This window comes from Passer montanus, unplaced genomic scaffold (assembly GCF_014805655.1).
Source record: "Passer montanus isolate IOZ18808 unplaced genomic scaffold, ASM1480565v1 scaffold96, whole genome shotgun sequence".
NCBI classification, from domain to species: Eukaryota; Metazoa; Chordata; class Aves; order Passeriformes; family Passeridae; genus Passer; species Passer montanus.
Genome location: NW_024375034.1, coordinates 1,247,411 through 1,273,831, shown reverse-complemented (window position 1 = coordinate 1,273,831; position 26,421 = coordinate 1,247,411). Strand labels below are relative to the sequence as shown.

Genomic DNA, 26,421 nt, shown 5'->3' with positions numbered 1-26,421 from the left:
CTGATGTGCCAATTCAGTAAGGAAACACATTTAAGTGGACACAAAAATATAATATCACTGTACTATGCAAGTTATTTTAATGTTCTGAAAAGATGCTGCTGGAAATGAAATCAAATTGTAGAGCATGGGTATCTCATGAATGCTTATTGATATCTGCTAAGGCTCACACACTCAAACAAGGCTACAATATAAGGAAGAGAATGGAGTAGGTATATAAAAAGACATGAGTAAGTGCCATGACTCATGTCCCAAAGTACACAGTTGCCTACATGAATTACACACCTAAAAGGCAACTTGTACATTCATATACCAAATTTGTGCCTGTAGCCACACAACTGCATACATAAACCTTCTCTCCTGATAATATGATCATTTTCAGTGATCACCAACTGCAGTTCTTGAGAACAACAGCAGAATAAGCCATAATGTAAACAGAATTTTTAAAAAGTCTCCCTTTAATATCACAGGAATTCTATATAATTCCCAAGTCTGGAACTTGAAAAGGCACTAATAATTGCCACAGGATATTTTCAATCGACCCTGTAATGCACATTACCACACTTCTCCCTTGGGACTGCTAAACCTTTCCTCTACTTGCTGGTGGTAGGGTTGTTCATCTGTCACAGGCACGGGAGGTTTGTGCTCTGGATGCCAGCTACAAGCTATGGTGTCTGTACCTACACTGTGGGAGAACAGCACTGAACAGAAAAGAAAATGTGATACTCACTTCTGGGGACCAGTCAAAAAAACTTCTTTGTATCCAAACATTAGTGGTAAAAATTCCAGATTTGGGCAAGCCACTATGGGCAAAGTTTAAAATAGTTGTAGCTGTTCCTTCTGTTTGAAGAATTTTGTTTTGGAGGATCTGAGAGGACAATGACAGAGTATGACCACTAAAAGTTGATCAGAAGATGATAGAAAGATAATTATTTTTAAAATAAATGTATTTTGAATGGAAACACAAACCAATAGTTTCAAAATAAAGATAACACAAATAAAGATAAGTATTTTCAAAATAAATGCTAGCAAGGAACCATACAGATTAATCTATTTGAAAATAACGATAATGGTACTGTGATCATGAAATCCTTAAAGGGAGAGGTAGTTTATAAATTATGATTTTTAAGACCAGTGATTTCACATTTTTAGAACTATTTTTAAGTGCTGCTTCACACCTTGGGGAAGAAGTTAAAGAGAGTGGTAACACACTCCAGGGCAATAAGTGAACATACACACATGTATAGTTCATTTTGCACTCTGCCTCAGTGTCACTTTGGGCACTGTCAGGAGAGAGTGCTGGGTTAGGTGGATCTGTCATCTGAGCCACAACACCCAGGGGCTTCTTGCTCATCCTTCCACACGTGCCAGCTCACCTGGCATCCTTGGGTTTGTGCTGCTGTTACTGCTCCCTTTGTGGGAGCACAGCTGGCTCTCCAGCTTCCAGAGGTGCTGTGTGCTCCATGGGTCTGGCTGGTGGCCAGAACACTGTCTGCATCTTCAACAAGCTCCCCTGAGGTTTGGGAAACAGCCTGAATGGCTGCTGAAAGCTACCTGGAGTAAAGTGCAGTCCTGGAAGTGTCCACAGACAGAAGGCAGCTCAGGGCATCCCTGGAGTGAATGAAATGCAGGGAATTCCCTGTGTGCTGTGAGAAAGCCATGTTGGATGGCTCATGGGCACAAACAGGGCCTGCTCTTCTGCTCAGCTACAGAATCAGCATTTAAGTGCTAGATCTGTATTCCTTGAGGCTCCTTCCTCAATTCTCTGCTATACTTCTCTTATATTCTGGGTTTCTGCTGGTATGGACTGCTTAGAGATTGTTTTCAATATATTAATTCGGGATTTTCTTCATGCTTAATTTGTAGCACAAACTTGTTAAAAAGTTCTGCAACTGAGTGATCAAAAATTTTATTTATTCATGTTTTTCTAAAATATCTGAGATGGACATGTATTGAAGTACCTTACAGTGTAAGACAGGAGATATTAATTATTACAACTTCTTACTTAAAAACCTATCCTTATCCTTTCCACAACAATCTTATTTTCTGTAGTACCAGTCAAATGTCAACAGGTTCTTTTACTAAGTTACCATAAAAGATGGATGGAATTATTACTAATTTTTGTAAGTCAATTGAATAAACAATATTGCCAGTATGACAGCCCCCATCCTCACATGCAGAAGATGCAGTAGCTAATCACATGTAATGAAGAAAGTCACAGTAAGAAAATACTTTACAAATACTTTAGTGGCATTTTATATCTATCTATCCATCTACCAATCTTCGTGAGAAAAGTTACAGTGAAGATGAATGCACTTAGGTTTGGCTTTTCAAATTTAGCCAGTTATCTATAATTACAGGTATTTCTGAATATTATCTCAAACATTTAATTCTGAATCTTGATACACAGCACAACATCTTCTTTATAAAGCCTAGATTTAATTTGAATCTGTTTCTGCAGACCCACATGCTTTGTGTGCTTCTGTTCTGCCTTTACAAGTAACCAGCATCCATCAGTCCTGCTCTCCCCTCCTAGCAGCTCAGAGTGAGCTGGTGCTTCCTGCCAGTGACACATCCTAGAGAGCTCTCCGTGAAGGTTCTGCTTTCCTTTTGTGTGGATTCCTGCATTTTCCACTGAAACAACCCTTCTGAACACTGAGGGACTTAGGAATGCCTGAGATGAGAGTGTGAAAGCTCTAGAGGGCCCAAGAGATTCTTGGATATGTAGCAGTGTTTAAAGAGGAGCACAGCAATGTCATGCAGAAAAGCACTCCAGGTGCAGCTGTCTCCTGGCTGTCTCTGTCTGGAAGGACCTCTATTGTAATAGATCAACTCAGAAGTGATACACTTCTGCCATCTTTTATAAAAAGGAGATTGTTAAATATATGACAAAACAAATTTCAGTCACATTCTGAATTAACATGAACTTAAGAAACACAAGTTTGAGGGATATTTGTTAACTTAGAGTTGGGTGGTTTTTGCTGCACATTAAGCCACTACACAGATCTGATTGTACCTCAAGAGAAATTCAGAGCTGGATTGACAGTGTTCCAAATTCAGAGCTCTTTTACTCTTTATTGAATATTATGAAAATCATTCATATTTTATTCCTATGACTGTTGATTCAATACTTACCTGCAGTACTCTGTCAGAATCTTCAGGCTAAACCTGCCAATTTTATCATCAGAAAAACTTCAAACATTATCTTCCTAGTCATCAACTTGTTTGCACTGAAAAACAATTTCTTTTTGCCTTGCAGGTGGTATTGTGAAGGGAAGGAGCTTGAAAACTCACCAGACATCCAAATTATCCAGGCAGGTGACCGCCACTCCCTGATCATTGTTGAGGCTTTTGAGGAGGACACGGGGCGTTACTCCTGCTTTGCTTCCAACATCTATGGAACAGACTCCACTTCTGCAGAGATTTACATAGAAGGTAATCCTACAAGTGCTGCAGAAACTGATAGCTGAAACTTGTCATAGGATTAACATACAATAACGTATCTTGTTTGCTAACTGTGATGGTTTTGCCATAAAAAATATAGCAGGAGTCAACACTTTCCATTGTTACTAATATAATTATTATTTTCCTGTAAAACACACTTCAGACAAGAGACCAGGCCTTTCATTTTATTGTGTCACTTCCCAGAGATTTTATACATCTCACTGCAAGATCCAAGTCTAAAAATACTCAGATTCTGAAACTACTTTGTATTTTTGTCTGTGGAACTCTACAGAAGTGTAAGAAACTAAACTTTGCGTCTAATACTTATTAATCCCTTTTCCCTACAGTCATTCTTGGGACCTTGTAACCAAAATAAATATGCCATCAATTTTATATTCTACATGCTCGGTAGATATCGTAAATCAAACAGAATATATATTTGCAGATTTATGTGTCCTTTCTTTCTCCTTATGCTTTTTACTGTACCTAGTAGGCCTAAGAGTGTTCTATTTATTATATTTCTTTTTTACACATCCTTGGGTGAGATTTGAGATTGACTCCATTATTGTGCTAGCATGACCACAAACTTAAAATAAATACCTAGGATTTTTTTTCTTTTTCTCTCAGAGAAGCATACCATGAGCACCATCCCTGAGCACAGCAGGGCCATTCATTAATTAAAGCACTCCCCAAAAGATTAATTTTGTTCTGCTGTTATTCTCCTTCCACGACTCTAGCTTGACAGTGAAAGGACAAATTCTTTTTCAGTATCTGCACTGCCCCTGACATCAGTGGGAGATGTCTGTGCTTGGCAGGGATTTACAAGTTGTTGAGCCAGGGGCCAAGGTCTGCTTTTACCCAGCTCAGTGGGTGCTGGATGGGAGCCATGGCTGGTGGAGATGCTCACTGGCAGGAACTGCAGGGAAAATGCAAATCCCAACACAGTGAAGTGCAAAAAGTCTCAGTAACTAAGAGCAGTTAGTAAACAGAGCGAGTATCTTCTTCACATCGTGTACAAGACAGTAGCTGGAGAATAACAGCTACAACCCCAGGTCTCTCTCTTTTTCCTTCTAATCTGATAGCATCAGGTGTCTGAGAGAAGAAAGCTCATACTCACAACAAATCATAGTGGCATTTGAAAAAGAACCCAAGGAACATCCAGGTATTCATTCCCTCTTGGATGTCACTCTCCTCACTTCAGCTGCACCTCCTCCCAAATCTGCCTCACCCAGCAGCAGCTCTGCACCTCGCACAGTATGGAATGGGTTCACTTCTCCTGCAATGGGGTCTTCTGTCTGGGCACAGCTTTAGAATCCATACCCACAGAGTGGTCTGCAGCAAAGCTGAATAAAGGTTTGTACCATTCAGACAGAAACTCAAAACCCCTCTGCTAAATGATTTCTTTTGTTTTTTCACAGGCATCTCTTCTTCTGACTCTGAAGGTGAAATCATCAAGGACGAAATGGATCAGTAAGTTTAAAATCAATTGCACCTCCCATATTTCTTACAGTTAAAAACCCACAAGTGCAGACATTTTATATATCTCACTGCAGCTTCCAAGACATTACCATTCTCTTTAGGATTAGTTTGGATTGGTTGGGTTGGGTTTTGTTTGTGCACTTGTTTGTTTGCTTTATAAATAGTATGGAACAAACATTTGTTTGCTTTTGTATCCTCAACTTTGGATTAAGAATTGAAATTTTAATATTAAATATTTATATATAAGGAAAGATGTTACCATAAAGATAGAAATTCTAAAATTAATTTAATAAAAGAAAAGCCATTTGACTAGATCCAGCTTAAATGCTGATTTAAATGTCTGACTTGAACAAAGAATGCAGTACAGTTTCTCACATGAAAATACAGAAGGTTTTTGGCAGAATATAGGTAGAGATTGTTTATTCAGATTTAGGATAAAGAAATTAATAAACATGCACTACAGTGAACTGAAGTGACAGTATAAAATACTACTTAATTATAAAAAGAAAATATGTCATATGTAATCTAAAATCTGTGAAATATTTATTTATTCATTTATTTATTTTTCCTAAATGAAATCCATCCCCTGATGATTCAGAACCTGATCCAATGCTGTTAAAAATCTTTCAGAATCAAAGTCCTTTTATTAACTAGAAAGGGAGTCAGACTGGTTGAAAACTAAAATAAGCAGTCTTTTATTTTGAACTCCTTTGTATGCACAGATTCAACATCAAAAGCAACCAGTCCTTGATAAAAGAGGGCCTAATCAGATAGATGTATGCACCCTGTTGGTTTTTTCCATCACTAAGGAGAATTACACTCATTACAAATGCCAGTTTTTAAAATGCAAAGAGAAGACATTTGCAGTGTATTTGACTGAAGACCTCAGGCTGACAGCAAATCCTGTTGTATGCAATTTAAACTTCAAGATCATAAAGTATTCTAGATGGAATTGGTTTATAGACTTTGATAAATGTTAGGGGTTTTATAAAACTTAAGAAAGTCTCAAGTTTGGGATGTACTGCTAATCAGTTTGGGATGAATTGTGAAGTTTTCCATTCCAGCTCAGCCTTGTCCAAATGTCACAGGCTTTTTCCCTTTTTTTTTTCACATTCATCTCATTAGATGTGAGTGTAGGGTTGACCATGATCCTGATCACTTGATGGCATCTCTAAATCACTTACCTCATCAAATTGTGAGGTAATTTTTTTCTCAGAATGCTGCTCTGACATCATAGTAGGATTTCCTCAAATGATCACATTATGAAACACCAGGTTTGGGTGTAATAAGAATGTCTTCATTTCTGCTCAGCTTCCAGCTGTCATCACACCAATCTGAACACCTGTAACTAAAGGAAGTTAATATGAGAACAGGTGCTAAAAGAAGTTCAAAAGAGAAATCAGTGATCACAACATTTGTACCTTCACTCTGAGTAAAGCATCCTCTGTTTTGAAGGCTAGCTTTCCTGGGGGGAACCTCAAACTGAATTAAAAGAGCAGCTGTTCAGTGTCTGCATTATTTCACCTAGCAATAAAATTAAAAAGGGTCAACTCTTGTATTTCCATATATAAACAACCAGAAAGTGAAGAGGTGTCAATCTGCACAGTAGCAAAACTGATGATATGTTGGTCAGAAAGCATGTCTTTTTTAAATTTTTCAGCAATTAATTACTGAATCTGTATCCAAGCAAACCACGGTATTTGTGTTACATTAGAGGCCCAACTCTTGATAGAATAGAAAATAGCAGTGTCTTCTGTGAAAGCAGCATGGCTTTCTCATGCTGCTCTGAGCTGGTAACACAGCTGGGTTAATCCAGGCCATTTATTGTACCAAGTATGAGAGGTTAGAGTGGCCAGATGTGCAGGCTGACTCTCCAAATGCAGCTTTGCTAGGAGTGCAGATCAGCTTGGATCAAGAGGAATTCAGTCCCAGCAGTGAGGCTGGGGTTGGCATGTAACTGAGACAGATGTGACTTAGGGACACACACAGAGCTCTAGCTTCAAGTTAGAGAACTTGTTCTTGGTTAATATTTCACAGCAAACCAAAGCCAGCCAACACCTCTGTGAATGCAGCATCTCCTGCTGTCAGAACTGCAACCAAGCACCAAGAAACCTGCAAGGCACCGTCAGCTGAGGCTCACCCTGTGTCTGTACTCGTCCAGACTGTGCCAACACCTCTCAACCAGGTAGGGGGGACACCATGGTGCATTTCAAGGACTAAAAGTGAGCTCTTAATAAAGTGTTTCTTCTACAGTTTGTGACTGAGAGCCCCCACATGTTCTAGCACTTGCTTTGCTGTTGAACTCCGGCTTTGAGCCTGGCAGCCATCCAGGCCACAGGGGAGAGGCCGTGCCTCCAAGGCAGCCTGGCCGCGGGCCGGGCACCTTCCTGCCGGGCTGCAGGAGCAGCAGGGGAATCCGGGGGCAGGCCCGCAGCTCCGGGGCTGCACGGGACCCATGGGATCCAGGTGCATTCCCTTGGGCTGCACGGGACCCAGGTGCATTCCCTTGGGCTGCAAAGGATCCAGGTGCATTCCCTTAGCTCTGACACCGCACGGATCCGGGTGCATTCCCTTGGCTGCATGGGATCCAGGTGCATTCCCTTAGCTCTCTCACCTCACGGGATCCAGGTGCATTCCCTTGGGCTGCACAGGATCCAGGTGCATTCCCGCACCTCTGACACCGGGATCCGGGTGCATTCCCTTGGGCTGCAAGAGATCCAGGTGCATTCCCTTAGCTCTCACACCGGGATCCAGGTGCATTCCCTTGGGCTGCAAGGGATCCAGGTGCATTCCCTTAGCTCTCACACCCGCACGGATCCGGGTGCATTCCCTTGGGCTGCACGGGACCCAGGTGCATTCCCTTAGCTCTGACACCGCACGGATCCGGGTGCATTCCCTTGGGCTGCACGGGACCCAGGTGCATTCCCTTAGCTCTGACACCGCACGGATCCGGGTGCATTCCCTTGGGCTGCACGGGATCCAGGTGCATTCCCTTAGCTCCGAGGCTGGAAGGGCCCCTGGATGTGCCTTCTCCCCATCGCAGGCTGCCTCACCCACTTCCCAGCCCAGCATGTTTTCCTCTCCCTCGATACAGAACTCTTTTCCTTTCAATGAAACTTATTTTAAGCGGAATCGTTTCACTGCTATGTTTACTTCATATGTAAATAAGCTTGTTTGCCACATAACATTTTACTTTCCACATCAAAGAAAATTAACATTACCATGTTCTAATTAACATCACCGTGCATTGGGAGTCCTTTTTGTTGCAAACTGACAGCAAATTCACAGCTGTGAATTCTTCCCTGGTAGGAAAGAGGAGCCATACTTACTTAAAACCGGAAAGTTCACGAGTTTCTCACTTTACAGTGCCTTTTCAAAGCTTACAGCCCAGATAAATCTGTAACCAATGGTGGTAACCAATGACCAGACACTGAACAGGTGAACTAATGCATGTTTGCTTTTGATTACAATGAGAATAGAACTAAGCCTCTGCAACACTTTGCCATTTTGAAAGAAGATGCTTAAGTGTAATAGTTACTTCAAAAATCGCTACTTTTAAATTTTGTTGGCTGATAAGGCACCATTTATGTGTAAATTTGGCTATTTCCTGGGATACTGAATCATTAATTCTGCTGCTCTGAGGCAACTCCTATTGCATTAAAATAAAAACCGATATTAAATACTCAACCTATATAACAAAGTTTCCCAGGAGGAAAACAATTCCATTCTCTTTTACTGAGTAGGATCAACAGGTTGATATCCCACCTCTGTAAAGGTTTGGTTTTGGCAAAAGAGAAGAATTCTAGTAGCAGTCACACATGTGACTTAACATTTCCTTGTTAGCATCAATAACTATTTTGTAAGTTAAGGATTTTTAAAAGAAGACTGTGACCAAGCAGACAACATATATTTGCCTTATTGAATTATGAAGAAAAGATGTTACAATACACTGTGCTAAAGCTTTTCTTGCCATGACTAACTGAGTAAGGCAATAAAGTAATAACATTTTTGCTGTTATCCTATCCAGGAAGATCACCAGCACCTGTCCACAACAGAGTTTCTGTTCATTGCATTAGGTATTTTGCTTTGGACTTCATCCACCAAAATCTCCTTTATGTCATTCCAAAAGCACATTTCTCTTGTATATAAGAAAATAATGCCTGCACACCTAAACATCATCTTGTGATGCTTTGCAATCTACAGGCTCAAAGCCCCACTAACTATTTGCAAGGACTGGATGGAAGACCCATAATTGCTGCTCCTGTATTTACAAAGGTAATTTCTTCTATGACATATTTGAAAAGTAGAGGTCAGATAACTGTAAAGAGGGATAATTAAAAATGAGCTCTCAAAAAAAAAAAAAAAAGTTTTTCCTAAGCCATTCAAGGGTTTAAGTGACTTTATTAAATCTTACTGAAATCAGTATTACATCCAGACCATGAAGACATTTACTGACTGTCTATTCATTTTCTCTAATAGATGTTACAGGATATTTCAGCTTCTGAGGGGCAGCTTGTTGTTTTTGAATGTCGGGTGAAAGGAGCTCCTTCCCCAAAGGTTGAATGGTATAGAGAAGGAACACTGATAGAAGACTCTCCAGATTTTAGGATATTACAGAAAAGTATGTTTCTTGTGTGAAAATATTGTGTCTAATAAAATACAGGCAAGCAACAAAATTGCTAACATAGCAACACTGAATTTCTTATTACAACTGTAATTTTAATTTTCAAATGCAGTCAGAGCATCTGCAATTTTCTCTAAATCACTGAAATGCTAAAATTGAGAAAATTCAACAGAAATCCCTTAAATACCACAGTAAACTAAACCTAAGTGAAACAATGGTTCATCATATCTTGATTTCATGTGGGTCAGAGTTTCAGAAATTGTCTTCAAGATAAAATAAATGTATGCCAATATTGAAAAAAACCCTCACCCAGCTACTTGGAGAATTTATTTCCTATTCTCCCAAAGTTCCCAACAGTTCATAAGTGTTCACATTGTTCAGTGGCCTTGACATTGAGTGAAAGACCTGGCTGTCTTCACCTCCCCTGAAACAGAAAATTTGATCAAAAAGAGTATTCCATCATATTAAGAAGGTCAAACTTTATATCTAGTGCTTAAGGAAAAATAAATATTGGCAAAAATAACTATATTCAATCTAATAATTCTTCTCTTCTTCCCTTTAGAACCACGATCTATGGCTGAACCAGGTGAGGATCATCAAAGGTTCATAATTTTTCATTACATAAGTGTGATGGTTTAACCTCACAAAATATTAAATATTGAAACTTCGTTATTTAATTAACATAATTTCTTCCTCCTGTTCTATAGCTACTAGTAGCACACATTTCACTGTAGACTGTTCCACAAACACATTTCACTATAGACTGTTCCAAAACATGCAACTTGAATTAATTCAATCTCTTTTGCAGAAAATGTTTCCACTTTGCTTAGACCCAGTTTTAACCCAGGATCTAAACAAGTTAAAGATTAACAAAATTAATGTATGAGGGTCCCCTGTACATCTGAGGTCCTGAAGTATATGAGATGAGGTAGAGCTGAGCTATTTTTATCTAGTTTACCAGTTAGGAACCATTGCATCAGATGTTCAGCCATGTCAGCCATCCCCTGTGCTCCCGAGCAGCGTAATGTGAGAGTGCCACATCAGGTGTTCCACCCCTGATATCAGCAAATCCTCTAAATGTGGCTGCATCTGCTGAGACCAAAGATCATGGCAGAATGTGGACTACTTCACAGGGTTGGAGCAGAGGAGCCCTGTAGCTTTGGTTATCTCTCCATGACAGAGTCACTCTCATGAATCTGTTGTTATGCGTTTGCAATTAAAGATATGAAGCTGCTCCTCTCAAGATGGAAAATTATCAAAGGAGTATTCATTCTTATGGAATATTAACTTCTGTATTCTCCTTGCACTACTTGAAATGTTTTTATCCCAAAAAGAGTCTAGAAAGAAACTACCTCTGTCTGAGATTTAGGGATATAAAAATGGAGCTTCTACCAGAAGCCACGGCACTGTTCTGTTACTGTCCAGTGGCATCACTGCTGAGTAATGTGAAGCAGTTTTTAGGGGATAATCAGTTGGGTGCAGTTGTCACAGCCTCATCACCTGCTGCTCATTCAGAAGGAATCTGGATTTCCATGCATGCAGTGGTTGGCAGATCCCAGCACGATAAACTAGACACTATAATGCCTTAAACTAGTTCTGTTATCATACTACTATAATAAACTATTATTCTCCCAGAGTTGATAGGAAACAATCTCTTTGTTGCTATTGTGTTTTCCTTGGTGATGACATGAAACAATCAAGTCTAAGTGTACAAAAGTTCTCATGGAATATTTATCCTGTAGGGTTTTAGGAAAGTCTACTGCAAAATTGTAGAAAAATAGTCACTGAGTAGGTGAAAAAATTTAATCAGCCCACATTTACATTCACTTTAGGTTTTACTGTCCCTCCTCCTCCCAGGTACTTAGCCAAACCAAAAGACTTCAAATCCCATCATGACAGGTATTTATTAGCTGGCACTGCTGCCCATTTGTGTCAGATACTGGTCAGACAGGAATGGCATAAACCCAGACTGACTTTTCTAAATGGAATATAATTTTTCCTAGTACAATTTTGCTAGCATATTTTTGGTGCCCATTAGTCATCTTCACAAAGAAGTCAAAAGACAACTTTCTGTAAGCACAGTTAGCACTATCCCCTCCATCTGCAAATGTGCACTGGTATTTTTGAAAACAACAGTCTATATGTATGTGGTTTATATTTATCTCCATTACAGAATGACTCCACTTGAATTGTTCCCAGTCAATTAAAATTAATCTTTCAATCATCAGAGATAAAAAATACCTATATTTTAGTGAGCTGAGAATGTGGAGTACACTATATATTTTTCCAAATTGAATTTTAAGTTCTTTTAAGTCTGCACTTCAAGTGTTAGGAAAACATTTTCTAATGTTTTCCACACACTGCTGACACCCGTTCTTTGCTTTCATTGGGCATGCTGGAGCACAGAGGGTACCAGCTGCTGCAGACAATGCTGGAAACAGCTGCTGCACACAAAGGCTGCCAAAACTGATAACACTGATGGAACTAGAAATAAACTGAGCAAGGTGGAAGTCCTTAAGAAAATCTCCCCAAAGGTAGTCAGGGTTCTGTGTGTTTGTTGTGTACTGCATGGTCACTTCAAGTGCTAACCCTGCTCTGATGCTTTGCAGAGGAGATTTGTACCCTCGTCATTGCTGAAGTGTTTTCAGAAGATTCTGGCAGTTTCACCTGTACTGCAAGCAATAAATATGGCACAGTGTCCAGTATAGCTCATCTGACTGTCCGAGGTAAGAGTCACTTGGAGTCCTTTGCTCCTGGTAAATACAGCAGGGCAGGCTGTGATTTGTGCTGTGCCCTGTTGACTCCAATGCAGCTCAAGTTCTGGCAATGTTCTTCACAACTAAGAAGTGTGAGAATTCTCTGGGAAAAAAAACAATGTTTGTATTTCAAAGATGTAGTGGAATAATTCACTGGGGACATGGCTGAAGACCACTGATTGATTTTCCAAACTGGAGCAGTGTCCCTTTTCCCTCTACCTTTACAATATTCCTTTTTTGAAGGGAATTTGTTCTTAAACAAACAAGGTCAATCAAGTTAGTGCAACAGCTGGGAGGACATCAGAGTGAGTTTTCTGAACTGTAACTTTTGTGATTTCAATTCACTGATTTCTGGCATTTACATATCCCAAAGTTCTGCCCTTTCCTCTTCCAGCACCTGAGGACAGCAGCAATGCTGCTGCCCTTCACACGACGAGCTCCATCGACTTTGTGGCTACTGAGCACCAAGCTCCCCCCCAAGCTCCTTCCAGCCAGGGAGCAAACCAAACCCCCAAGCCCAAACTCGAGGGTGTTCTTGTGAACCACAACGAGCCCAGGTCCAGCTCCAAGGCAGGGCTCCGGGTGCACTTCAAGCTGCCTGAAGACGAAAAAGGAAATGAATCATCCTCAGAGGATGGACATGGCACCACAAACCAAAGCAGGCCCAACCATTTCCCAGAGAAGATAAACGGACAGCCAGTGAAAATACCAGAGCCAACATCACCATCCAAGGAACCTCCCCCAGTACTGGCTAAACCAAAGCTGTAAGTAAACAAAAGTCCAATTCTCAGGAGCATCACCGATATTATTTAGTATTTATTGACCACAACACTATTGCCCCAGAGCGAAAACTCAAATGCAGACTAAAAAGATTACATGGCATTGGCCTAACTAGCCATAATCTTAGAAGACAAATTCTCCAGTGCTAGTTTATTTTTTCTGTTTATCCCTCTCAGGAAAAGTGACCTCCAATTTAAAAAGGAAAATGTTTTCCCTTTGAAGTATTATTAATTCCACAAGGTTTTCTGCTGCAATCAAGAGGTGAAGAACACTGATCTTATACAGGCAAAATAAAAGCAGGTTCTTCAAACATATCTCACTCTGGGTATGAAATATTGCCCAAAGCAGCCATATTCAGGCTTACACATAGTACAGACTGGCAACCAGCAAGCAACTGTCATCCCAAAGGCCATGCCTCATGACTTGTATGTCCCACAAACGTCATCTCCCCCTAAAACAGATAGAATACTTGGAAATGCTTGATAATGTGAAACCACTTGAACTAAAAAGTGATTGGTGCACTGGGAGCTGAAGTGGAAATTTGAAGAAGTAATGTAGTTTTCTTAGAGGACAATTCATGGAATTCACACTGCAGACTATTATGAAAAGTATTTTCAGCATTTTTCCAACCTCCCGCACATAATTTAACAACAAGCACACAAACATCTTCATTTAATTTCTTAAATAGGCAGAGGCTTTTCCTAAGGGCTCAGGAAGGACTCTACAAAGTAATTCACTGGTACTCTCAAGCCAGGATGTAATTTCATAGCATAAACATTACAAGGCATAAACATTACATTCCATGTAGCAGAGGAAGAACTCAGAGCACAGGGTTTGAACTTGTGGAGCCCACATTCACACCCTACCTATTTTCTGAGCTATAGTGAGTTTAAGAGGGGGCAGAAGAAGTATTTAAGTATCCAATACGTGCATAAAGCAGAATTTCTTTCAGCTCCCCCTCCCAAAAAAGTCGTGTTACAAAGAATTGCTTTACTATGTAGATGTATACATGAAGGGCACAAAATCAGGCCCACAGAACTACTAACTCCACCATTCTACTTGATGAAAGCTTGAAATTGCTATCTTTATCTGCCTTTAATGTGATTTTTGTTTAGTACATTGTATAAATGAAGTCTTTTAACTAAAACCAAATTATGTTGAGCCTGTATTTGCTTTGTCAGGAGCAGTTATGTGGTCTCTACATCCACATTTTCTACTTTTTATCAGTAGATATTTAATACTCATAGTTTATTACGAAATCCTTTTCCATATCTTCTATGTCTTTTCTGGTTTTGGAAGGGGAAAAGCTCTCCTGTTTTTCATGTGCTGTATTTCCATATACATAATAACTAAATAAACCACTTGACAAGGCAAAATTACTTTCCTTAATTGCAAAGTAAAAAAGCCCTGAAAAACTATCTAGTAGATAGCATCTAGGAAAATAACAACTGCATGGAATGCAAGTCCTCTCTGAATTATCCACTCCTACCTGTCACTGAATGTCAACACCACCTAAACTACATTGGTAGTATATCCTGTGGTGAATTATTACAAAGCTTTACCAAAGTGCTGGTTTCAGGAACCACTTCAGCAAGAGGTAAATAATGCAACCTGGCTTACAAACACTCATTTAAATTATGATACACCAAATCTCACTCTTAGTTACACAAGCAAAGAGGTACAAAGGTGACTTTGACAATGATATCCCTTAAATATCTTTGAGTAAGATTTATATTTATATTTCACATACTAAAATGTAAGAATTATCTTCAGTTAAATAGCGTGTGGATAAAAAGCTTTGGTGCCTCTGGCAAAGAAAGGAACATGAAGGAAAAGGTTATTTTAGTAGAAAACTAATATTATGCTCCTCTCACAATGTCAGAGGACGTGCCATGTAGCAGTTTCCTGTCTCTTACTGTATCACAGGACATCGAATTTTTCTCTCTGAATTCATACACAGAAATGCAGCCAACTGGCTCATTTGGGGCTCATAACCAATTCTGTTCATCATCTTTGTTTTCTGTGCAGTGATCAGAGCCAGTTAAAACAGCTCCACAACCAGGTCCTGCTTGAACAGCAGCAGGTGCACCAGGCGTCTCTGAGAGAGCTGTCATTCAACAGCACTTTGGTGACTTCTGCCACTTCCCTCTACCAGCAGTCCTCCTCAGCCCTGCACAAGCAGAGCTCAGCCTGTGCTCCTCAAGCCTTCGGCTACGGCCGCCCCAGGCAGCTCCTGGCCCCACAAACGCCGCCAGCCAGCCCCTGTGCCAGCCCCTCAGCCTCCTTCAGCAGCGTCCCCCCGGCCACCCCGAGGACAAACCACGTGGAGAACTTCATGGCAAATCCATCACGGTCCCCAGGAGGGTTTGCAAGCAAAAGTGAACAGTGTCTCCCAAGCCCCAAAGAGCCCGTGGTGCCTCCACTAACGCTTCCTCCATGCAGTGTGAAACAGTTCCAGCCCCAGGCCGTGACTCCCGCTCCCCTCTCCCCAACCGCACGGATCCAGAACCCAGTGGCTTTCCTTAGTGCTGTTCTTCCTTCCCTTCCTGCTGCACCATCCACCAATGCCATGGGACTGCCCAGAAGCAACCCAGCCACGTAAGTAGCAAGAACCACATGCACGGAAGCAGGGACAAATACTCAAAGGGAACTGGGATGTATTTCTGTTCAGGTGCAGGGGCGAGTCACTGACCTTCTGTAAAATAGAAAAGTGAGTTATTCAGATATTCTGGCCATTTAACCTAACCTTCACATCCAGTAAAGAAAAGAAGGGATAATACCTTCTGTAAAAAGACAGAATTCAAGATGGAGAAATGTGAGTGTACAAACACATATACAAGAAAGTGGGGGCTCAGAGGTTCATAAGACTGTACTAGTGTGAGAAAAAAGGTTTAATGAGCTTGCAGGATAAGTCACTCCAAGACTCTTTGCTTACACCAGATATAAAAGCAGTCATACTTATTGTAAGCAAGAAGTAAAGTTTTAAAGGACATTATACTGCAAGGTATTTTCTAGTCCAGGTGAATCTAAGAAATAACTTCTGTAAAGGTATTTTTCTAGTTGTAATACTTTCAACATTCGAGGCCCCCCAGAAAATCTCAGAAAAGTTAATGGTTTGCACATAAATACTTTTATTAACAGCCAGCATGATTTCTATGAAAAAACAGCTACCATGACACAAGCAAATAAGGATGATGATGTAACAAGGTGGTGGCCTTAAGAGTCTCTATTGCTGGAGAGAGTCTTTTGTGGACTGTGTGAACTTTGTCTTAGCATGGCTAGTGCCTGTACATTGATACAACTATTTACCCATAGAACTCCAAATCCTGCACAAAGTAAGAAATATTTTATCAATGGTACAATTCAAGGTAGTCACAGCAAGTCACAATCTCCTGACCATCCTGCTGATACTAGATCAACCAATGTTATTACAACAGAAAGATGTGTCCCTGTGTCTATAGCACTCACCACTTGGTGTGCCAAGAATCCTGCCTCCAAACCAGTACTGCACTGCTCCTCACAGGCCTCCCAGTTGCCCAGTACAGCCACATAATTGCCATCACCCCATGGCATGTGCCTGGAGCTCTTCCCAGCCCTGGCATCCTGATCAGGCACACAGCATAAAGCTGTAAGGTCACAGTGAAGGTTTTCGCTCGGGCCAGCTCAAGCTTTTGGTCTGCTTCCACAATGCTGCAAGAGCAAGCAAAAATCAGCTGCAGCTGTCACCAGTGCCCTTGCAGCCCTTCAGAGCTGGGGCACAAGTGCTCAGGGTGTTCTCTTTGCATTCATGACACTTCACCTCTGCCATGTGCCTTCCTCTCCTTCGCTGCTGCACAGGCATGGCCACACAAGTCAGCACAACGTGCCTGCCAGGCAGGTGACTAGTTAAATGTGCTTTCGTCATTTCAGCTTTCTGGGTGCCAGCCCAGAACTGAATTCCCCACAGACAGTGCTCCTTTTGCTGAGATTCAAATCCTGACCTCTGCATGGGACAGCCTCAGCAGGGCACAATGGTCAGGAAGGAACCTGGACAGTATCTGTGATCATCTGTAAATACCTATTGAAGCTTCAGCTTCCCCTTTTGGCATTATAAATGACAGTAATTCTGGCTACACAAGGAGTGAGAGCTCAGTGTCTGCACAACACCACAGGGATGATGCCTTGCAAAATAATCACCAGTTATGCCTTTACCTAGAGCCTGTTATCAAGATCCCAACACCTCTTCCAGTAAACTACGAGGATATTTCACACTTCCTAGTAGTGTCCTGCTACTGTGTTCCAGCATGGCATTCTCACAGCCTCCTGCACTCTCACAGACTCCTAAATTCTTATTTAAGAATGCAACTATTTTCAAGCCTTAGTAAAATCAAACACACCACATCTGTAAAACAAAAACAAAAAATAAGTGTTGATGTTGGGTCTCATAAAAGGGTGAGAGAAATTAAAGAAGTAAAAGTTCATGGAAAGAGTAAATGATCCATGAATATGTGAGATAAAGATCAATGGCAAATTGTATTAACTTTTAAATTATTGCCTGATAGCAGTCAAATGTACACATTGTACACCTAAGATAACACCTAAACTCATTTCTTTAGCATTTATTGTGACATCATTATTGCAGGACAAATATAAATGGAACTTAGATGTTTATTGTAGCATTACAACCCTTACTTTCTTTAAGATGTGTGTTTTTAATTTCTACTGCCTGGGAATGGGATGCCCCATTGAAATAGTAACCAAAAAAAAATCATATCCTGTGATATGATTGTATCCTATGTAAATAAATAATAGGTTCCACCATAATGTATTATAGCATACAGGTGACAAAAACATATATATATATACACACAATATCTATAGATATACTATATATTGCTGCATGTTAGTATCAGAATTTTCTTTTAATAGCCCAACCCAGGGATTAAAGAAAAACTTGAAGCCTCTGCCATTAGCAACAGAAGATTCCATTCGGGAAAACAAAATTGCACTTGTAAAGGACCTGGAAAGAAAACTGCATTTCAGAGAGGATGCTAATCAACAAAGTGGTCAGCAGGTAAGGAAATCAAGTGTTATTAAAGTAAATTTTACTCATGAACAAGACATATATGATGATGTGGAAAAAAAGGTGTGGGTGAGCTGCTACACGACTTTGCAGGGGGAGCTTTCGTGTGAGGACTGGTTTGGAATAGCAAATTGGAACTTTAAACAGAAAGCATGAGGGATGCAGCTGTAGAAAATTCACTTTGTCACTGAGCAGCATTTTTCATTTCTCATCATCTCAAAGGCTGGTATGAATGTAAAACTTCTTTATTTTCATGGAAGCTTCTGGGCATTGGCTTTTACTTTTTTGCTTACAAGTTGCTCAATTCCTTGCACACACACATTCATACACTGTTTTAAAACTAAGAGTAATTAAACAAAACAGTTCAGGATAAGGTTTTTGTTTTTCTTTCGGCTGAACTAAAATGGACTTTCAAATTTTTTGCACTAAACCTATTTTTCTAAATTTCCAAACTTATATGAATTGACAGGGACTTCTTGGAGAACTTTATTATAAAAATTTAGCAAAATAAAAAACCTTTTACAATGTTCAAGGAATAAAATATCAGTTCACTCGTAATTGAAATCAATAAATGCACTGGATCTGAGCACTGTCTTTGAAACTAAAGAAGAAATAAAAAATGAAATAGTATTTAGGGGTTGAAATGAGTAAATGAGGTTCGAGCACCCTGAAGGAACAGGCTAAGGACTGTTAGACAGCTGCTGTGCCTGCAGGTGATTGTTCTTCTCTCACCCTGGCCATGGAGCCCTCCACAGCTGCCGCAGCTCAGGCCTAACACAGAAAATCAGGGTTTGCCCCCATCTTTGTCAGCCAAAGAACTTTTCCCAAATCCATCAGCCCTTCTGACAGAGAACGTGCAGGGAGAAGCAAAACTCCCCCGAGCTCTGGAGCAAAGTCCCTCTGCAGACAACTGCAGTGTAATCCCTGAGGGTTTTCAATTTTACTGTTGACCTTTCTTTCTGGCAGACCACACTGCCAAAGCACTTTGAGTAAAACAATTGGCAAGCAGAAGGTTTTGCAGATGAATCCCAAGTGTTACAATTTGTACTCACTATGCCAGTAAAACAAATTATTTAGAGAGCTACTGTGAAATACCAGTCAGTCTTTGGAGTTAACTGCATGATAACCCCTTCAGAAACCAGGATCACTACCAAAGTTATCTGCTGACAGCAGAAGATATTTATACACTTATTTGCTATTCTATATGAGGCCAAACCTAAATCTTGATTATCAATTTCCCCAAACACTGGAAAAGTTCAAAGGTGGCACTTCTCTAATTGTTACAGTAATTAGAATGCCAATGGCAATGAACTAAAATCAATAAAGGTTTCCTCATTTTCCTCTCAATTCTGAACTTTAATCCCTTCTGATTTTACTCTTCTCATCTGAGAAAAGCCTACTCCAGCAAATTCAAGCCTGAGTTTTCTCCTCAATGAAGGCAGTGACTATTTCAACAGATGCCAGGATGAAGAGTATTTTCCAAAATTCCTATTGCTTTACACTACACAGAACAATCAACATAATGAGAATAATATGCTGGAGTGCTGCATTCACACCCCCTGTTCTTTCCTCTCACAGAGGAATGTTAACACAGAATTCTGTTAACACAGAATTAAAAAAGGAGACATTTTCATTCCACACATAGAATATCTGTATTAAATCAATTATTGTAATGGTAGGGCAGGGCTTACCTGTCATAAATACAAATGCAAGTGTCCTCTGTGTGAGAGATCACTGCATAATGGACTATAGCATCCAGTAAGAATCTCAAATGTTGGTTTCCTTGTATTGTCTACATACTATTTTAAAACATACATACTATTCCATCTCAGAAAATGTGTCCTCTGGTGTATTTTTATTTAGAGCATTTTACTGGGACCCCGCATTTCAATAGCAGAGCTCATTCTCATTTACAATACCTGCAGAGCATGCAGGGAACATCCAGAACAAATGCTGCAGATGACAAGCCTGTGCCTTAAAGTCCTGGTATTGTCTTGTATTGCTGCATAAAGGGGAGTAATGAACAGGAGGGATTTGCATTCTGGTGCTCTATTTATTATCTAAAATTGACTTCCATATGAAAAATGTTCAGCTCACAAGATGAGATTTTCCTAAGTGTCAGCATTATGCACTCAGCATGATATCTGATAATCCAGATGTACTCCTTCTGTTTCATCCAGTACATCATTCATCACCAACAATAAAGAAATCCAGGATGAGAACAGAGCTGGGAATTTTGCTGATGCTGCATGAGACAGAACAGATTAGTCTCCAGGCTTCTACAGCCATGATGACCAGGAGGTGCTGACAAAAATACAAATATGTTTTTGCCAAGATTCTAACCATAACTTTGATCAAGTACATGCAATAACAAGCTGTCATTTTTACCAGAAAAAACGATCATGCCCCCCATTTCTGCAGATAGTGGCAAGTTCCAGTGCCAGGTGAAATTTTGTCACAGCTAGGAGTGCTGACAAAAAATGAGATTCAGTTACACTCAAACATCTTCAGTCAGATTTGCTCAGTTCTTTCAAACAAGAGGGGCACTAACGGCTTTATGCAATCTCAGGAAGATGTTAGGACAAATCCCAGGATGGAGGAGACCTGACTCAGTGTCTTCCTTGGCTCAAAGACAATTGAATTCCTAACTCTGAACTGCCATAAGGACAGGCTTCACTCCTTGCCAGGGGGTACGTGTCCTGTTGGTGCTGGCCCAGGTTGCTCAAGAAATGCAGCATTCTTTAAAGCAGCAGAAAAATCTGGAAATTCCACCTTTCAGAACAGCTTCTGTAACAGGAGACCTGAGTTAGAAAAGCTAGAAAGATAGCTAGGTGGTAGAAAACCACCTCCTCCAGCTCCAAGAATAAAACTTAAGACCAGGCACCAAGAACAGGCCCTCAATTAGCAGCACATTTCAAAGAGCATTTCAGGTCAATGATTAGGGTCCTCTGAGGAAGCTGTTAGAATTTTTTCTTTCAGATTGTGATGGAGAAAAGGAACAGAGGCAGACTGAGACAGAGAAATAAAAAGATAATCACTCTACTGCCCAGAAATGAGGACAAAAAGCTCCTGCATTCTTGTCCGCTGGTATTTGAAAGCATTCACAGGTTTCACCAATATAAATAAATCTATTAATATTTCCTCTGTTAACAGAGGAAATTCAGCTTCACAGGCAAAACTTAAAAATTAATGATACTATCTCCTCAACATTTTGTTATGCAAATAATATAAAATATAAAAATTATGTAATTAAACCTCAAAATCCTGTACAGTAATAAAACTAAATTAATTACCCATGCAATAATAAAAGAAAGCAGAGTTAAATACCAGGGCCTGGTTTATACATTTTGTTTAAAAGAACGACAAGCCATGCTCACATATCTGTGTCATTTACTATGAGGAATATCATGTGGCAATGCTGATTGGTTGTGTCTTACATAAGACTCAGATAGCAGCCTTATTTTTAGGACATAGAAAAAAATCTACAGCTGTTTAGAAAATTATGCCCAGCCCTCACATGAATATTCTTTACCTCTACTAGAGAATACTTGATAAGAAATTCCAGAGCAGAAGAGATGCAGGGTTTGTCCAAAAGCTCCTCAATCACTAAAAGCCAAAGCCGTATGCAGGTGCCAACTCACCACACCTGACACCAGTAACACCTCAACACTGAGCACACAGAACCAGCTCCCATACTGAGCCCTCAGTCTCAGAAAGGCCCACAAATCACCCAGAACTCTGCTCCCAGGGCACAAAAATTATACTTCAATCGCTCCAAAAATCTGCCTCAAAATCAAGCTTCACATAATCTCTCAAAGGTCAGCAAATGTAGGCAATTTTAGACTAAGGATGGGAATTTGACCACAAAGACTCCCCATGGAAACTTGTGTCTTTGTACTAGAAATTAAAAGATTGGAGAATCTGACCAAGGCAAATTTATATTAATAATACAGTATACATATATTGTATTTATATGTATAAACTCCCTGTAATTGTGGCAGTGAACATGGAACAACCACTTGTGGCTGTCTTCTCAAGACCTAGATCTAATCAATACCAAATACAGCCAGGTTTTCATGGCAGGGATCCTGGCTTGCAGAGCTCCCCATGCTGGGGAGGGGAGCTGAGCTCCTCATGGTGCACACACCCACTCCAGCTGCAATTCTGTGGGAATGGGAGATGGCAGCTCCATGTCCTTGCTCCTGCACTTCCTTCTTGCTTAACCACTCTGAACTATATTTTGAATATTGTCTAGCTAGACAATGACTTGTAGGGCTCTCCATGGGTTTGTGTTTGGGTAAGCATGAGATTCATGCTCCATATAATTCATCTGCAGGAAATATGTCACCCCAGTGTAGCTCTTCATGGGACATGACAAGTGGAGTAAAGCCTGCACATTGGATCTGCTGCTTTTGACTGCCACTGCTGAGAGGGGAACAGGGAGAGGAGAGAGAACCCAAACTAATCAGGAGATTCCAGTCAGAGTAGCCTAGATTAGACTGTGAAGTTAAGGAGTGTTACAGCCTGGAAACAGATGCTGAGATGCAATATATGCCACTTTCTTAGACAAACTGTTACATGGATTTAGAATAATTCTGCCAAAAAGGCAATCTAGTAAAAGTTACAAAACTGGGATTAAATTGGGAAATGTGTCTAGTGTTGGCATTAAGTTGGCAACAGAATTGTTTTTACATAGTATATGATGATCAACATTGGAGTAGAGCTCCCCATGCCTTCCTGTTTGTGGTAATTTCCATGAGTTACTATCCTAACTTCAGATTATGTTGACTCTACAAGCTTCTACTAACTGTTAGTATGTATATTCACTGAATATATAACTAAATGTATGTATATTCAGTGAATCCTCCTAAAGATAAATTAAAATCCTGCTAAAGATCCTGCTAAATTTGAACTACAACAGATGCAGGATTTTAGGACTCATATTCATATACGAAGGTGCTTAGAATCGAATGGGAATTACTACACTCTATGCAATTCCTCTTTTTTGTCAAAAATGTTCCCAGGTAGCAGAAAGGCCCAGGAGCTAAATTACTTGACAAGATCTAGGGGACCATGATCCAGCTCTGCTCTGTCACAGATTTTTGTGTTACCTTAACAGGTCCCTCAGCTTCTTTAGGTCTCAACTTCCCACAGGTAAAATGCAGGTAACAGCCCTGCCCTGAAGGGTGCTGTGCTCTCAGACTGCCAAAAATTATGGTAATGGGGCCAAACAGATCCATCACAGAGACCAAATGGTGTGAACCTGTGCCTTCAGCAAGACTGGCATGGAGAGATTTTGTTTGTCATGCAGGACAAAGTACAGCCACCCACCAGCAGCCTACAACAATATTGCCAAGGCAGGGCAAAGGCAAGCAGGAGGAAAGCTGCATTGCCACAGAGTTCCACCAGAACAGTACAAAACCACTTCAGATACATATTCAGCATGTTTCCTGGCTTTGCTTTGGCCAGTTTTAAGTATTTTAACCCTTCAAACTAAACTGTGACAATATTAATACAAGCACCACTGCCTACTCCCATTTGCCTACACCATCCACACTAAACAGTGTGCATTAGATGCAGGAGAAATAGCCAGGTTTCCAAAGCTGCAATTTACTCAGCCTATAGAAATACATACCATTATAGATGCATTATATACATTATACTTTGCACTGAGCATTACACCACTGAAGAGGAGCTTGAATTTTCAGCTGGTAGATACAATAATTTTAAATATCTGGCTACTGTATTGAACAAGTGTGTGAATTACTGCCTGTAAAAGTTTCATGTTCTAGGAAAAGCTGCCAAAAAAGGAGCTGCAATGCTACACTTTTAACTCCAAACCAGGGCCTGAACCTTTGTACTCTTTCCCTCGGTCTCCTCAGGATGCTGAACTGCAGCCTAGTTTTAACATTGTACCCCATGGCTACATGGGCTTGTTCTTTCTGTGACACTTTACGAAACATTTGTCTGAACCACAACAACAACACTTTGCCCTACACCACTGTTGTAATCACATCTAGAAATAGGCTTATGGTTTCTCTGATAAAAACAGTTTTTTAGAAAGCCATATTAACAACTCCTTTCTGCTCTTGCTAATCCCTAAAGATAACCTACCATACAAGCAAAAATCTCCAAGGTTATACTCTGCATACAAAGGTGTATTCTCACTTATTTCAGAGATTTCTGTTCTTTGTAAGAAGTTTGGTGTAACACCTTCAGCCTCTGAACGTTGGTGTTCAAATTTTCACAGCAAAGTTAACTTGGTCTTGTTGGTTTGGTTGTAAATTGATACAAGCATATATGTGCACACAGAACAGGTTTAGAAAAGCAAAGACTGGAGTGTGAGGGCCACCCACAGGAAACAGGGGCTGTGGAACCCTGACTTCAATGTTTTCTAATTTAAAATGTATTTTTGAATAGAACTCCTCCAAACGAGCAGTCAAACTTCTGCAGTCAGCCTGCACAGCTCCCTGCCAGAGACCTGCATTTGTACAAAGACACTTCCATGGGCAGGGAGGCAGCTGCCAGCAATGACAACCCAGTGCTGATGGTGCAGCAAAATGCTTTTGTCTTCACAAAGTGCTACTTTTATGCCTCTTTCTATATATCCAGGGTGACATGCAAAGGAAAGTGGGAGAAAACCTGTCCATGATTAACTTCAAAGGGTCCCATGAAATGCATTCCTTCCTCTACTGTATTTTCTTCTGCAAGCAGACATTTGAAAAGAAGGAAGTGCCCATATTTCTTAAGGAAGTAGTCTGTAAGAAGTTAATATCCTCAGTACATCAGCCAGGAAAAAAATCATACACTGCATTCACAGAAAACTTTTCAGGCTCTAAAGCAGACACAAGGTTAATTTGGTTACATACAACTTGAAAATTATTGCTCTAAGTTTTATTTATGTTAATTGGTTGGATCACTTAAGACAGATCTGCACTTTTTAAGTAGAGGGAATAAAAGTTGTAATTGTCTCTACCAGCATTATTTGACTTCATCTGTAGGCCATCATCAACCTACATCTGTAGCCACCTACCATCTGTAGCCACAGCAACCCTACACAATTAATTTCTTATAACATACTATGACTTCTTTTGGACAGCAATGATTCTAGGAAAAAAATCCATATGAAAAACTGCTGACTAAACTCAGCTGTCTATAAACAATACTGGACTGAGCCATCAGCTTGCAATATTTCAAAATTTAACTCTGTTCTGCAGCATTTTGTCCTGCAGCCAACATTAATGTGATGCCTTGAAAATGCCATAGCCCTGCCTTTCTAGCCCCATTACTTCCCTCTGCTATAGCAGCCACTCCCTGATTCTTACCTGATTCTGCCTTCCTAAAAAGACACGGGCTTGTTCTCAGTGTCAAGGGTAAAACAACAACTGCTTAACTTTCCCTTGGAACACTAGAACCATCTTGCCATCTGCATGGGAAAATGATCCATTTGGTTGGTGAGAAATCAGAGAAACCCCAGTTTTACACTGGCTTTAACGAGATGAGAATTTGATCTACAAAGCAATTTGCTGAGACCTGCTCCATGAGAGCAGAAAAGCTGAGGAGATGAAACTCTATCAGGCTGTTTGGTGCTCCCCAGGCAGCGGGCAGCCCCCCGAGCAGGGCTGGTACCAGGCTGTGCCTGGCTCCCAGCCCTGGCACGGCTCCCACGGGCACAGAGCTCTGCTTGGCACAGCCGGGCTCAGGACAGAGCCAGAGAGCAGAGAGGCCCTGTCAGAGTGGGGCAAGGTGTTAAAGGTAAGGAGGTGTTACATTTAGTATTTATGTGTTCTGTGGGGCCAGTGGTTGTTCCCCCAGGACAACACACACACGTCACAGCTCTGTGTGACAAACAGCCTGGAGTTTATTCCTGCAGCTCCTTCTACAGGAGCTCCAGTTACTCGTGTGATTGCTTGGGGTCTTATCCCATCCAGCTCCCTGGGCACCAACATTTAGAACTGCATGATCCTGGCTGAGTCCTGTGCAGATGGATCCAACCCATCCTGCCTACTCCAGTGCCACAAGGAAGGGATCCTGGAGCAACCTCAGCTCCCTGCCAGTGCTCCTGGAACCTTGCAGCTCTCCTCACTGCTCTGAAGCTGCAGGGAATGAGCAGCCCTGCAGCATCAGAGAACAAGGGACCAGTACAAGGAGGAGCAGCTTCATTCACCAAATTCCTTTCCTATGTACTCCAAGCTGGCTGCCTTTTCCAAACTGGAGGCAACCTCCTCAACACAGACATTTTAGATAAAAATTCACAATATCTACCACTACAGTCCCAA

The 26,421-nt window shown here is 40.7% G+C and overlaps 1 protein-coding gene across 5 annotated transcripts in view; it reads left to right on the top strand.

The window, feature by feature from the left end:
• MYPN (myopalladin) overlaps positions 1-26,421 on the top strand; it is a 76,207-nt gene that overhangs the window by 33,705 nt on the left and 16,081 nt on the right. For 4 of the 5 annotated variants that reach the window (XM_039696225.1, XM_039696228.1, XM_039696224.1 and 1 more), the window contains 10 exons: positions 3,257-3,432; positions 4,860-4,911; positions 6,958-7,105; positions 9,124-9,195; positions 9,400-9,541; positions 10,107-10,130; positions 12,154-12,270; positions 12,674-13,064; positions 15,109-15,678; positions 17,989-18,133. In XM_039696225.1, coding sequence (XP_039552159.1) covers positions 3,257-3,432; positions 4,860-4,911; positions 6,958-7,105; positions 9,124-9,195; positions 9,400-9,541; positions 10,107-10,130; positions 12,154-12,270; positions 12,674-13,064; positions 15,109-15,678; positions 17,989-18,133 — 1,837 coding nt within the window. The remainder of the gene's footprint in view (positions 1-3,256; positions 3,433-4,859; positions 4,912-6,957; positions 7,106-9,123; positions 9,196-9,399; positions 9,542-10,106; positions 10,131-12,153; positions 12,271-12,673; positions 13,065-15,108; positions 15,679-17,988; positions 18,134-26,421) is intronic. The other variant, XM_039696227.1, reaches the window with a different exon arrangement.